The sequence below is a fragment of the Phaseolus vulgaris genome, chromosome 7, assembly GCF_000499845.2.
Source record: "Phaseolus vulgaris cultivar G19833 chromosome 7, P. vulgaris v2.0, whole genome shotgun sequence".
Classification (NCBI taxonomy): Eukaryota; Viridiplantae; Streptophyta; class Magnoliopsida; order Fabales; family Fabaceae; genus Phaseolus; species Phaseolus vulgaris.
This window is the reverse complement of record NC_023753.2, coordinates 8,051,194-8,066,035: the sequence shown is the minus strand read 5'-3', so window position 1 is coordinate 8,066,035 and position 14,842 is coordinate 8,051,194. Positions and strand designations below refer to the sequence as shown.

Here is a 14,842-nt window from a genome sequence, read left to right as displayed (position 1 = left end):
CTAATGTCAAAATTCAATCCTCAAAAAACCTAGTTTCGACCTGCATTGGACAATCCTTCTTCAACTCCCTTCCTCCACCCGAAAATAAAAAAACCAAAATTCTCCTCAAAATCCGTCAAATTCTAGGTGAAACTTTTAAACTAAAAAAGCAAAATGTAGTTTGGAATTCGATCTTCAAGAAACCAAATTTGTCTCTGCTAAGGTTAATGGTCTAGTCTAAAAATAGTGAATGGGTTTATTCTAAAAACTAAAATGGGAAGGATTACATTTGGCAAATTTTTTTTTAAAAAAATTATTCTCAAATATAACATGCAAACATTGCTTTAAAAGGTCCATGAATTTTTTGATATATATTTTAAGGGACAGAAGGGGGCATGTCACTGTCACAATAACTCACAAGGCAGACAACAAATCTCACATGATTCTTCTGTTTCTGTTTTGTGCCTTGACCTTTTGCTATGGAGAAAGGAAGTAGCGTCTTTAGTTCTATGCTCTATAACTCCTGCACCCACTTCCTTTTATAACAACATCTTCATTTTAGAACTTAATATTCATCATCATCATCATGGCAAAAGGAAGTAGTGTCTTTAGTTCTATGCTCTTTAACTCCTGCACCCACTTCCTTTTATAACACCTTCATTTTAGAACTTAATATTCATCATCATCATGGCAAAAGGAAGTAGTGTCTTTAGTTCTGTGCTCTTTAACTCCTGTACCCACTTCCTTTTATAACACCTTCATTTTAGAACTTAATATTCATAGTCATCTCTGATCAATTTATAATACCAACCATCATCCCACCAACCTCCAACATGGTTGGTGACTATTATCCCTCGTTTTTTAAGGAATATCATTTCAATATTAAAATTATTTTAATGTCTACCTATCTATTATGCTAATGTGTATTTTTATTTGTTACATATTTTATCATTTTATATATCAACTAAAAAAAACTTCATAATATATAAAGTGGTTTAAATCTCACATTATAAATTAATTTTAAGATTCATTTCTCATTGATAGCAGTTTATATTATATAATATTTTTATTATAATTTTTATTTTTATTTTGTTATAACTTATTATACATTTATATTTACTGTTTTTTACACAAAATTTATATTTTATTATTACTACTACTATTACTTAAGATTTGTCTATATTTCTTATAGTCCTTTACCAATTGGACAAATTTTAGGAGGACTGATTATGATAAAGTGCATGTCTCTCTATATAATATGAAAAAAACTAATTAGTATTTTAAGATTATAAAGTTCAAAATAGAAAATTTAATCTTTTATTAAAACATGTAAAAATATTTTTTTTATAAATTTTAATTTACTTTCTTACAATTTCTACAAAAACAACTTATTTTAAATTTGTTGAACAATTTGAAATTAACTTATTCATTACGTAAAAGCTTATTAGCTTATTATATAAACTAGTAAAAACTCTTTTATATAATTTATTGAAAAATAGGTTAACTTACGCATATTCAATTTCTTTTATTTATTTATTATTCACATGCTAAACACAATAATTAGCAAGCCTGTTTATATTATATCATATCATATAATATATCAGAATCAATGGGCTGGGAATATTAGCACGAAGCGATTTCAAACACCCCAACGGCTTTTGCTTTCTATACCCCATAATTACTACCTGCAGCTTTATAGTTCTAAAATGATTTTTTTTTTAAATTATATCTCCTCCTTCTTCACTTTTCTTGTTTACGGTTATGTGTGTTTTTTTACTACATTAAAAATTTGTACTGCATAAGATTACAAATTTGAACTAACATTACTGGTGGTTTCAAGGTGGTTAGCATTTCCTAATTGCAATAGGTATGAATGGGTAACATCAATTAAATTTTTACTTATTTTAATGGTTGTTGGACAAGTTTTGAGATTATTCCATTCAAAAATTAATTTTCTTGGAACAAACAATTTGAAAAGCATTTATAAACAAAAAAAACAAAGTAATCATTTATGGAAACCTATTATTAAAACCTCTCGGGTCAAGCTTTATAGAACATATGTTTCCAACACTATTCAAAACATTTCATATGAATACATAATTCAAAATATTTATTTATGTGTTTTAGATTATACAATCTAAAAATGTAAAACATATACTTCAAAAAATATAGGAATGCAATTGTTCTTATTGCAGAATTGCACGTAATTGCACAAGATTGCAAGATTGCTAAACTGATCTTATTCATTTTGATTTACTTCAACAATATATATAATAAAATTACACTTATTGGAAGCTATAAAATAGGAATACTAACAGACAACAGACATGTAAACTGACCATTAATGCTATAATAACGGTAAAATAGTTTAAGGGTAATAAAATCAGAATTAATAATAATAAAATCAGAATTAATAACCAACATCCTCCTTTAATTCTGATTTGGAACAACCTTCATGCCCAACATATCATATCTCTTAACTTGATCATATCTGCAATAATCTGATCTTCTTAGTATTCCAATTTGATCATGTTCTTCCCAACTTGGTCTCGCAGGAAGTGATATCGAATATCAATGTGTTTACTTCTTTGATGAAAAACTGGATTCTCTGCAAGATTAATTGTAGAGACAATATGAACATAAATCTTAATTGGAATATCTAGATTAAAACCAATTTGATTCATGATATTGTTTTTCTCAATCGCCATCAATTCTTCATTCATAGCCTTTTGCCATTTGGGGTGTTGAATGACATCTGCAAGTCTCACGGGTTCTTCTGAATCTGTAAGAAAAGCAAAGTGAACCAAATCTCCATTGTCATCAACTTCATCATCAAGATTTACTTCGCAATCTTGAAGGTGTACAGGTTGTCGCTGCTGCCTTCTTGGTCGCTCCATCATAGTTGCAATTGGAGCTGTAACTTCAGGTTGGATTACAACTTCAGGTTGAATTGCAAGTGCTTCAAGAGTGACTCCATCTTCCACATCATTGTTCAAAACGTAAATATATCGTTTTTTTGAATCCATTTCAGCTGTTGCATTCCATTGCCATTCCTTATCTTCAACAAATGTAACATCACGACTCACATCACCTTCTTTGTCATTGGATTGTACAATTTGTATCCTCCATACTTATATCCTATGAAAATGGTCTTCACTGCCTTCTCATCCAACTTTGATCTTGCTGCCTTGGGGACATGAGCATAACTAATTGACCCAAATACCTTCAAGTGCTGCACATTGAGTTTGAATCTGCTCCATGCCTAAATCAGAGTTGTGTTAGGAACACTTGGAGTGGGTGATCTGTTTATCAAATATACCGCACATGTTACGGCCTCAACCCAAAAATAATTTGGCATACCTTTCGCTTTAAACATGCTCCTCACCATGTCCATGATTGTTCTATTCTTTCTCTCGGCAACTTCGTTGTGTAGGGACATGTTATGTTATGTTGCAACCCAAGTTCTTCACAGTGCCTCTTGAACTCATTAGACTTGTACTCACCTCCTCCATCACTACGCAATATCTTAATTTGTCTGCCACTTTGTCTTTCAACAAATGCTTTAAATATTTTAAAGTTGTGGAATACCTCATCCTTGCTTTTCAATATATAAATCCAAGTTTTCCTTGAAAAATCATCAATAAAGGTTAAAAAATACTTATTACCTCCAACTGATGATATGTTCATCGGGTCACAAACATCTATGTGAACAAGCTCTAAAGGAAATTTTTCATGCCAAGGCTCCTTAACAAATGGTATCCTGTGATTCTTTCCAAAAATGCAAGCCTCACACAATTGATCAGGGTGATGAATATGGGGTAAACCATTCAGTAAATTTCGTTTGGAGAGATTTTCCAAACTCTGAAAATTTAAGTGCCCAAAGCGTAAATGCCACAACTACGATTCATTATTCACTATTGCATTCAAACACTTGAAATCACCCATATGAATATTTACTGGAAACATGCGGTTTTTTGATAAAAAGGTTTTAAGAATCAAACTACCTTTTTTTTATCAAAAATTGAGAATTGATTTTTAACTATGTGCATCACGTAACCCTTTTCGACTAGCTGTCCCATACTCAATAGATTACTTTTCATATCAGGTACATAGAAAACATCATACATGTACCTGTGATCACCATTCTTCAATGTGATAAGAATTCATCATTTTCCAGTCACCGAACGAACTTGCCATCACCGAATTTCACTTTTGTGCGAAAGGAGTCATCCAAATATGCAAATAGCTCATTCTGACCACACATATGATTTGTGCAACCTGTATCCAAATACCAAGTCTGATTGTTTGGAGTTTCATTTTATGTGGCTGCCATTAGTACTGCATGATCCTCTTCATCTTGTACGTGATTACCGTCTTCTTGAGCATAATTGGCAACATGATTATCACCTTTTGATATGCACTCATTTGCATAATGACCACGTTTGTGGCAGTTATAACACTCCACATTTGATTTATTATACATGCATTCTCGTCCTCCGCGACCAGGTTCCCCGCACCAAAAGTTATTTGAACTTGGAATGTGATTGGAACCAATGTTGTTTTGCTCAGCACCTTCATGATTCTGACCACCACGACCTTTGCTGGAATAGCTACCACCATGTCCTCGTCCTCTGCCTCGTGAAATACCGTGTTTATGATAGGAGCTACCAATTGAGGCTTGTGCTTGTAAAGCATGTTCAATTCGTTTTTCAATATTATTGTCATTCATTCGCTGCTCATGCGCTCGTAGGGAACCACACAATAACCTTACTGTCATTTTTGAAATGTCATTGGCCTCTTTAATTGCGACAACAACATGTTCAAATCTGGGAGTTAAAGATCTCAAAATCTTCTCCACCTTTGTCTGCTCCGAATGTGTTTCACCATTGGTCTTCATATGATTTGTCAAGGCAAGAACTTTATTTATATAAACATAAATAGTCTCTGTGGTTTCCATCTGCAACCGTTCATATTGGCATCTCAGGGTTTGAAGACACACCCTCTTGATCTTGTCATCACCTTTATAATTGGTTGACAAAATGATCCAAGCATCAGTTGCAGTTGTTGCTCTTCTATTTGCTCAAATGTCTTGTCATTCATCCCTTTATGGATGAAATACAAAGCCTTATTGTCCTTTTTCTTCTGATCACGATGCACTACTAGTTGCGCCTCAATTACATTAGCAGCTAATGCAAACACTCCACTCTCAACGACATCCTATAACTCATGATAATCAAACAAAACTCTTATTTGCACACACACCACCGATTGTAAGTTTTTCCTAATAATTGAGTAGAATTCATGATAACAGACTGACTCTGATAACAATTGTAGAAACTAATTGAAGGAAATAACAGGAGGCAAAAGGTTGTAGAATCTAATTGAACGTAATTGCACAAGATTGCAAAATTGTTGAACTGATCTTATTCATTTTGATTTACTTCAATAATATATATAATAAAATTACACTTACTGAAAGTTATAAAATAGAAATACTAGGGATGACCCGCAGGTAAAAAACGCGGGGCGGGATGACCTTTTCAACCCGCTAACCCGCATTAGCCCGCAACCCGCGCGGGCCAGTAGAAGTTACCCATGACCAAGCCTTCAATTGAGCCAAAAGTTATCTTATTTTTATTGTATTATTTTTATGAAAAATTAATTAATTAATTGTCATTGTTTTAATATATGCAGATGACGGGGAAGATTATAATTATGAAAAAATTGATGAAGGTTCTACTAAGGTGACATCCAATGTTATTGAAATGGAAGAATGTCAATAATGTTTATGTTTAATGTTTTTGAATTAATGTTTATGTTTAATGTTTTGGAATTAGGTATTTTTAATGTTTTGGAAGTGGAAGAATAGTGATATTTGATATTTATCTTAGTGTTTTGATGTTTGACTATATTTGAAAAGGAAGGAAAAAAAATTAGGTTTGATAATAACAAATATATAAGTTTAATTTGACAATTTTTTAATAACAAAATGTAAACAAATAAATATTTAATTTTAAAAAAAAAGAACGCGGGCTGGCCCGCAAACCTGCGGGCCAGCTCTTATGCGGGGCGGGGCGGGGCGGGTCGGGGCGGGAATTCTAGCCCGCAATAACTTTGCGGGGCGGGCCAACCCGTCCCGCATTTTTGCGGGCCAAGCGCGGGGCGGGCTGACCCGCTTTACCATCCCTAAGAAATACTAACAGGCCTGTAAACTGATCATTAATGCAATAATAACGGTAAAATAGTTTAAGGATAATAAAATCAGAATTAATAATAATAAAATCAGAATTAATAACCAACACAAATGATTCCATATATAACAATGGGTAAATGGACATTTTATTTTTCTATTTTTTTTGTAACATTCCTATTTTTATTCATATTTAATAAAATAGAAAGAAAGAAAAATCTAATTAACATATGAACTTACAACTATCTCATAATTGTATCTAAAAAAAAATCCCTCTTTATAGGGATTTCAATATACACACAAAATTTTTAAAAGAAACAAAACAAACACGATCATCACAAATTAAAGAAAACAATCACAAAACAAAGCAAAGGGTAAGCAAACTATTTTTTAGAATTCTAATAAAAATTTGATTTTTTAAAAACACACATAATTTATCAAATTCTCATAATTTGCACAAAGTCATCAAGTTTCAATCACATTTATCATCCACATTATTCCTATCAGATTTCTACTGACTCACATACTCAAACACTTGACTCTACTTCCGAAAGACTCGTGTATTGAAATTAGCATCCAGAGACCCGCACTTGTTATACTACTCACTGTGAACCCAGGTCCTCCTAGTCACAAAGACACTTTAACCACTACACCAAACAAATTCTTTTGTTATAATATGATTTTTATTATACTTATTATTATTATTAATGTGGAGCACGTGAAACATGCGTGGGCCGCGACTAACGCAAGCCGACGCATATGCGTGGGCCGCGGTCGACGCAAACTGAATTTAAAAAAAATAAAAATTAAATCCATAAGTGCGTCCGTTTTGCGTCGAATGCTATTTTGTGTGGGTTTTGTGCCATTTTAGCCGACGATATTAGCGTCCGTTGCTGGCCCACGCAAATATTTGGAAGCTAAGAGCTTGTTTTCTTGTAGTGATCTTAGAGAGAAGGCAAAGTAAAGAAAATGAAATATTTAGAGAGATGTTAGTTCTTTTTAGAATGAAACCCGAATAACTGAATTTCTATTTATATGCTCTTTTAAATTTAATAATAAAATATTTAGGTGTCATTTTAATTATACCAATTCTATTCTAAAACTATTATTCTCGGTCCTTACATTTTCTATGGATCGATATTTATCAATTACAAAAAGTTATTAAATATAAACTAATTTTATTATTATAAATAGTTAAATAAATTAAAGAAAATTGTTATAAAATATAAAAAGTAAAATAATAAAATAAATCATATTAATATAATTGATAATAAATAATGTACACTAAAAATTAATACAAATTTTTATAAATGAGTAACAGTGTTTATAAAAAGAATCATCTTTATTAGTAATTATATATTTTAAATTTTTGAATGCTAATTTATTTTTAAAATGAATAGATAAGCAAAATTCTTAACATGTAATATGAAAATAAATATTGTCAGTGATTGTGAAAGCATAAGATATATAATAAAATGACTGTGAAATTCTATGTATATTCTTTGGGAGGTGGTAGTGTTCTTCGGACACCAAATTTTAATCCATCTTTGAAGATAATTTGGTGGGACTATAGGTTTTTTCAATTTGAGAAATATTTTTCATGTTTGATATATGTTCACAATATAACAGAACTTTCTACTGTGATTCTTGACCAAATATTTATAAGTACAATTAAATGAAATTCGGGAGAGTACAAATTCACTATTCAAGTAATTTAATCACTTAAATTTATTATTAAAACTTTAAAATAAGGAACGCAAATTTTTATACTTTTACTATGAATGAGTAAAATAATTATTTATTTAAACTCAGAATATAATATTGTGATGTTGTACCAGATTAATGAAATCATGATGCATGCAAATCTTTCAGGAAAAGACTGCTCGGAAAAAGAAAGTCATATTATATTCAAACTAGCCCACCACAACCATTAGACCTCAAACTTGACATAAGATAGAAAAGGATTGATTTGTGATTAATTAATTCACTGAAACTGATGAACACATTAATCACTTATTACATCTGATTAGACGAGTAATACAAAACCCAGCACGTGTTCTCACTCATACCCGCAGGGAATATTTGAAATTGTTTGGATTCACAGTTAATTGAGTAAATTTGTGAAAAAAATTTGTTGAAGTTTGTAATTAATGTAATATTGTGAAAGATTTTTAATTTTTTTAAATATATATAAATATAAGTTTAAAAAATAAATTTTTAAAAATTTATAAAATAATTTAACATAAAAAAATTAAAAATATAGATTAGAATTAAAATAAAAAATTAGTATTAAATTTAATAAAAATACGTATTAATAATTAAAATTAAAATTTTATTTATTGTTTATTTTATTATAATATAAAAGTTAATATTAATAATTAATAAATTTTTTTATAAATGTAATATATATATATATATATTAAAATATAATTTACATATATAATCAGTATATAATTTAATATTTTTTAAATAAAAACAATGTAAATTCATCTTTCTCTGCAAATCATTTTAAACCAAAAAATTATCATTTTTCGTGTTTTTATTCTTTTTTTTTCTAATTTTCTTTGTATTTTAATTTTCTTTGTTCATCTTCGCTTAGAAACAAACCAGCCTCGAAACAAACCAGCCCTTAAACTTTGTTAAGAAGACTTTCAAGTTACATTCTCTTTTGGACTTAGGAAAAATAGTTAAAAGTGAATAAATTTAAATGTAAATTTACATGATGTTATTGAAATGTAATTTTTTTTATATAATTTATTTATTTATCAAAATCTTCTTTTCTTAAAATTATAAAAAATTTAAATTAATATAAAAATAAATGTTTTTTTATAAAGATTTATACATTTATTTATTTTGTATTTGAAATTTATAGTTAAATAAAAACATTATAATTATGTTTTAGAACTAATATTATGATGTAAAGGATATAAATAAAAGAGTATATTGTAATATTTAATTTAAAAAGGATATTTGTTTTTGTAGACATATATTAGTTTATAATGAAAATTTTATATTTTAGCATTGAATTATACAGAATACTTTGTATTATATAAATTATTTTATCATTTAAATTAAAAATCTAGTTTCCTTGTTGAAGAAAAAAAATTGTACTTTAGTTGATAATAAAATTTTAATATTTTAACATTGAATTTAGAAAATACTTTGTGGAGAACTAAAATAATTATTAAAGCATTGATGATAAAAGGGGAGTGAGAAGTCTTGGCTTGTTATAATTAATTTACGTATACATGTGGTGATATTACCATTATGATAGGTTCATCAATAGTTGGTGAAGAACAAATATGCAGATGATGATATATTTGATGTACACATTCATTATTATTTTTAATTAAAAAATTGTCATTTTTTACTGATTTTTATTTTCACTTTTTTTTTAAAATTACATTCCTGAAAGTATTAGAGGATCCACTTGTAATTATCTGTCCAGTTCACACTTTAACAACAATATGTAGTTCAGAAAGTGCCAAACGAAATCTTAATTATCGAAACTGGCTTCACAATTCTTCAAAATTTGATTAAAATCGAGTCGTAATTAATCTGTATATATCGAATTTGAACCATAACTCTCGCGTGGCTGAAGGAGTTATCTGAATTTACTTTCCACTTACATTAAACATATCATATTTTCCCCTCTACTTCATATTATGCTTTATGTAACTTTTAAATAGGGGAGTTTTTATTATTATTTTTACATTAATAGATAAATTAATCAAATTATATTTTTTATGTGAGAGTCATAATTAATGTTAAAGGGTCATTGAAGGGGTTGGAGTTAGATTGAAGGGTGATTGAAGGGATTGCGGTGGTGTGGTCGTCTCGGTGCAGTCTTCTGTAATCTGTGAAAGGTGAGTTTGATTTAAATCTACATTCAATTTTTACTTTTTCTGGATTTAAAAATTTGAAATTGGAATGTGCTGGTTTAATATATGATAAACTTGAACTAAAAGAAGAAAAAAAAAGAATAAACTTGTATTCCATTTTCATTTTCTTATTACATGTCTAAGTCGAACATATTCGAGCTCTTGCACCAATGTCGTGTAAGTGCCGATGATTCAGCCATTAAGAAACTCCACGCTCAGCTACTCAGAACAGGCATGATCTTCCTCTCCCATCATCTCCACACCCAACTCATTGCCACATACGCAGCATGCCTTCCTAACACCAACCTTCACTTACTCAAAAACTTCTTCAAATGCATGAACTCCACCAACCCATTACACTTCAACGCCATAATATCTGATTTCTGTCGCAAAGGTTTCCCCTTTCTCGCTCTCGCCTCCTTCTCCTTCATGCACACCAACGGTGTCCCCTTAGATACCTACGCTTTGTGTAGCACATTGACCGCCTCGTCCAAAGTCAAAGACCTTAATTTTGGAAAGCAGATACATACACAGGGGGTAAAATCAGGTTGGTCTTCTAGTGTGTTTGTGGGCAGTGCTCTCATCGATTTCTACTCCAAATTGTCGAATGTACAAGATGCAACCCTCATGTTCGATGAAATTCCTGAGAAGAACACTGTCTGTGCCAATGCACTTTTGTCAGGTTATGCCGAAGCTGGGCTTTGGGCTCGAGAACTTGAACTTGTTAGGAAGATGCACGTGTTGAAATTGAAGCATGATCACTTTACTCTATCAGCAGCTTTGCGTGCATGCACTGGATTGTCTGCTGTTGAAATGGGTAGGCAAGTGCATGGTTACTTGCTCCGTACGATACCTGATGTAGAGAGTGATGTGTTTCTTCAGAGCGCGTTGATTGAGATGTATGGTAAGTGTGGATTAGTGAAGAAGGCTTGGCAAGTGTTCCAGTTGGTCGGGATGGAGATTAGGAAAGAAGGAAGAAGTAGGGACATTGTGTTATGGACTTCAATGCTTGGTGTGTACGGTAGGAACGGCCATTACAAGGAAGTGGTTGATTTGTATGATGAGATGTGGTTGGAAGGAATCCGACCGGATGGAATAACATTCTTGACAGTGATATCTGCTTGTGGTCGCACTGGCCAAGTTCATGCTGGTGTCAAGTATTTTGAATCAATGGCTAATGAGTTCAAGATAGATCATGGTCCAGAACATTACAGCTGCCTGGTTGATTTACTTTGTAGGGCTGGTGAATTGCAGCGGGCGTGGGAATTGCTGAATGAGGCACTCTTTAAGGGAATGGGAAATTGTACTATTTCTATGTGGGGAGCTCTACTCAGTGCTTGTGTGGATCGAGGGAATTTAGACATTGGAAAATTAGCAGCTCAGAGGGCTCTCGAGTTAGATCCTCAAAATGTTGGGATATGCATTATGCTGTCAAATCTGTATGCCCGGTTTGGCATGTGGGAGGAAATTGGAGACTTGAGGGCATTGATCAAAACAAGAGGGCTAAGAAAAGATGTTGGATGCAGTTGGGTTCAGGTGACTGACTAGTTGAATGGATCCTCTCTAGTTAACAACCAGAGAGGAAATCACAGGATTCAGATATAGATCATTGATGAATTTCTCTCTCGCTAAGTACTGTGCAATAAACAATCAATGGTTGTGATTTGGTTGGATCTGAACTGCATTGGAGAAGTTATCTTTGTAGGCTGCACACCAAATTGGTGGGAAAATGATCTATTTTGATGACGAGTTCCTACTGCAAATTCTGAAGATTCCCATCATAACAAGTCACAACAAGGGAGTATTGCCCCAGCAGGGAAGTTTAGAAAGAATGATTATATGTGACTATGTAAAATTGATTTTACATGAACTTGATCTAGCATAATGGATTTTAGTTAAAGTGTGTGTAAATAAATTAATTTATATTTTACAATATTTGGGCAAGAAGTGTTTTTAATTATAAATTCTGTTTCGATAATATTGATTTAAAAAAGTACTCTTAGACGTTTAATTATTAATATGCATATGTAAATGTGGATGAAGTAATTGCATTGATATATTCTAATATGTCTAAAAGATAAACTTATATAAAAACCCAAATTTCATATCATAATTATCTGCCAGTATGTGGTAGGGGTTGTTCTGATTTTTGCAGGAATGATGAGAATGCAGTAAAGAAAGAAAGGAGACAGGCTACGACCATGGCATGTGTGATGTAAGAAAGTAAATTTGTAATGATACAAGAGGAGTCAACATATGGTTTATGAAGTGAGAAATAGGCCACATGTTCTCTGAAATAAATCTGGTGATGTAGCAGAGTAGCTAATGCCGCCGAGGTTAAATTAGGATCTTGAATGGGGGCTGGTATTTCAGTGAGGGTGGTAGCTAGATGGATGGGAATGTTGCTCTATGTTTTTTTTTATTGATTTCTAAGATGTGTGGTGGATATTAAGATAGTAGGTTTTAGGAGCTGAGTTTTATGTATAAAAGTTGGGATATCTTTTAAATATTCTTATTAATTTATTTATTTTTTGATAAAAAAAAAATCGTTCTAATCATCATGCCTAGGTATCTTTAAAAACAATCAACACGCTTATGCCCATTAGTCATAATTTTGAAGGAGAATGGTCTCTAATCTGAATGTATTATCGTCCACTCTGCATTAGTCAACTGGGTATTGAACATTCTTAAATGTTAGTTCACATTCATGTGTAGTTATAATTTCTCACACATGTTTGAAACTGTGTAAAATATATGCCTTCCCCTTCCACTCATTAGTATTCTAAAGGTGAAGGGAAGAAGTCTACTTACTTTTTTTTTATATTTATATATTTTTAAAGTAGATAACAAAGTTAATGGATTTTATGTATATAATGTTAAAGGTTGCATTTGAATTTTGTGTCTATCTTTTAGTTTATTTGGATTTTGCGTATATGTTTTAATTTGTCTTTTTTTTAAAATTCTGTGCAAGTGTAATAAAGATGTTAATTTTTTTTTTACTATTTTATTATATTTATTTATTGTTTTTAGTTAATATAAATACTTGGAATATTTTCTAGACTTTCTTGTTTTTGGCTTTGTTCTGAGTGTTGGATCCTTAATTTATGCCTACCTCCATTCATTACACGCATGAATGTTGACTCTTTTTTTTAAAGTTCATTAAACTCTTCTGTAAGAGATGGTGGAAACATGTGACTTTGTAAGTCAATGTTTCTTCTATAAATAGATGTTTTTCTTCTCTTTCATAACACACATTCACTCACCCTCTTCTCTGTGCTATTTGTATGATCTTCAACGTATCATCCAAACTGTAGAAATTTGTGTTATATTTTGAGAATCTTGGACATCATAGCGTGCATAAGTCATTAAGAGTTTTTTTTTTTATCAGCAATAAACAATGAATAAATGTGAGTTACTTTAGGGGTGACTCAACCCTTATACAAATCACACGACCTTTAACCTTGTTCATAACACACACCCTGCCAACACCTAAGAACTTAAATAAAACCGAAAAAAACCGCCTACAACCCTCACTCTTATACCCAAATAAGACATCAAAACATCATCTTCATACAGACCAAAGGATCAACACACCAGTCAGAGAAGGAAAAGATAGCATCCTGCGACTTGGAAGTAACCCAAGCCCATGCCTTTAGTTGCACCAACGCGAATACTTCCAATACATCTATTACACCCCCTCTAAAAATTACTCTGTTTCTATGTTTCCATATTTCGTTGACGACCGCAATCCAAATCACTCCCCAAACCTCATTTACCAAAACAGACACGTTACTCAACCTAAACTGAGAGAAATTTTGCAGTGGAACATTATGAAACACACTTTGCACGCCCAACCAAGCACAACAAAGGTTCCACACTCGCCACACAAAACTACACTCAAAGAACAGATGAGTGTTAGATTCCTCCTCCACCCAGCAAAGACTACACACAGAACTTACCACCGTGATCCCACGTTTTTCCAAGTTAGCCATAGTAGCCAACATATTTTCCAACACCCTCCACGCCGTAACATGTGCAGAAGGTACAACCTTACACTTCCATAACTTCATAAACTCCCCCTCTCTCTCCCCTAATCGCCCTCCCCCCCTAGACGTTGATATCCAGTTTTAACCGAATACCCTACCTCCTTCCCTTCCTTCCACTCCCAGCTATCTTCCTTCTCCAAATTCAAGCTCACACCCTGAACTTCCTGAGACAGTAGACACACTAAACTCTTTTCCCACTCAAAAAGACTCATTCTCCAACCAAACTTCCAAACCCAAACATTGTTGTTCCAAGCCCCTACCTCTATCACCGAGGAAGCTTTTGAGACACTAAGTGAAAACAGCCTCGGGAAAACACTTTTCAACGCCCCCCTACCCACCCAATTGTCTTCCCAGAACATAACTTCCTTCCCATTACCCACCTTCCAAGCCACGACATCTTCAAAATTCTGACCCCACCCTTCTAAGCTCCACACCTCCCTTAAATCTTTCCACCACAGGGAATCTGAACTTCCTCCCCTTCCCTCTCTCAAAATTCTCCAGCCCCCGTACTTGGAATCAATTACCTCCTTCCACAAACCACCCTTATCCGACCCCAGACGCCAAATCCATTTACCGAGTAAAGCCAAGTTGAAAATCCTTAAGTCAATGATGCCAAGCCCTCCATCCTCCCGCGCTTCACACACCTTTTTCCAAGAAGCCCACGCTACCTTTCTTCCATCAGAGCCCCAACCCCACAGGAAATTCCTTTGAATACTCACTATCTCGTTTGCCACCCCAACAGGCAT

General features: G+C 32.5%; 3 protein-coding genes across 3 annotated transcripts; 1 reads left to right on the top strand and 2 right to left on the bottom strand.

The window, feature by feature from the left end:
- The first annotated feature begins 9,961 nt into the window (after positions 1 to 9,961).
- LOC137829520 (pentatricopeptide repeat-containing protein At3g12770-like) lies at positions 9,962 to 11,950 on the top strand. The gene has a single exon (XM_068636337.1). The coding sequence runs from the start codon at positions 10,186 to 10,188 to the stop codon at positions 11,596 to 11,598; it is 1,413 nt and encodes a 470-aa protein (XP_068492438.1). The 5' UTR covers positions 9,962 to 10,185; the 3' UTR covers positions 11,599 to 11,950.
- A 1,654-nt stretch (positions 11,951 to 13,604) lies between these two features.
- LOC137828095 (uncharacterized) lies at positions 13,605 to 14,042 on the bottom strand. The gene has a single exon (XM_068634518.1). The coding sequence runs from the start codon at positions 14,040 to 14,042 to the stop codon at positions 13,605 to 13,607; it is 438 nt and encodes a 145-aa protein (XP_068490619.1).
- A 98-nt stretch (positions 14,043 to 14,140) lies between these two features.
- LOC137828087 (uncharacterized mitochondrial protein AtMg00310-like) lies at positions 14,141 to 14,842 on the bottom strand. The gene has a single exon (XM_068634506.1). It carries the CDS (start codon positions 14,840 to 14,842, stop codon positions 14,141 to 14,143), a length of 702 nt encoding a protein of 233 aa, XP_068490607.1.

What these genes read in the sequence shown, in the direction of transcription:
- LOC137828095 (XM_068634518.1), bottom strand. Translation starts at nt 14,042, where the DNA reads ATGGCTAACTTGGAAAAACGTGGGATCACGGTGGTAAGTTCTGTGTGT.
- LOC137828087 (XM_068634506.1), bottom strand. Translation starts at nt 14,842, where the DNA reads ATGCCTGTTGGGGTGGCAAACGAGATAGTGAGTATTCAAAGGAATTTC.
- LOC137829520 (XM_068636337.1), top strand. Translation starts at nt 10,186, where the DNA reads ATGTCTAAGTCGAACATATTCGAGCTCTTGCACCAATGTCGTGTAAGT.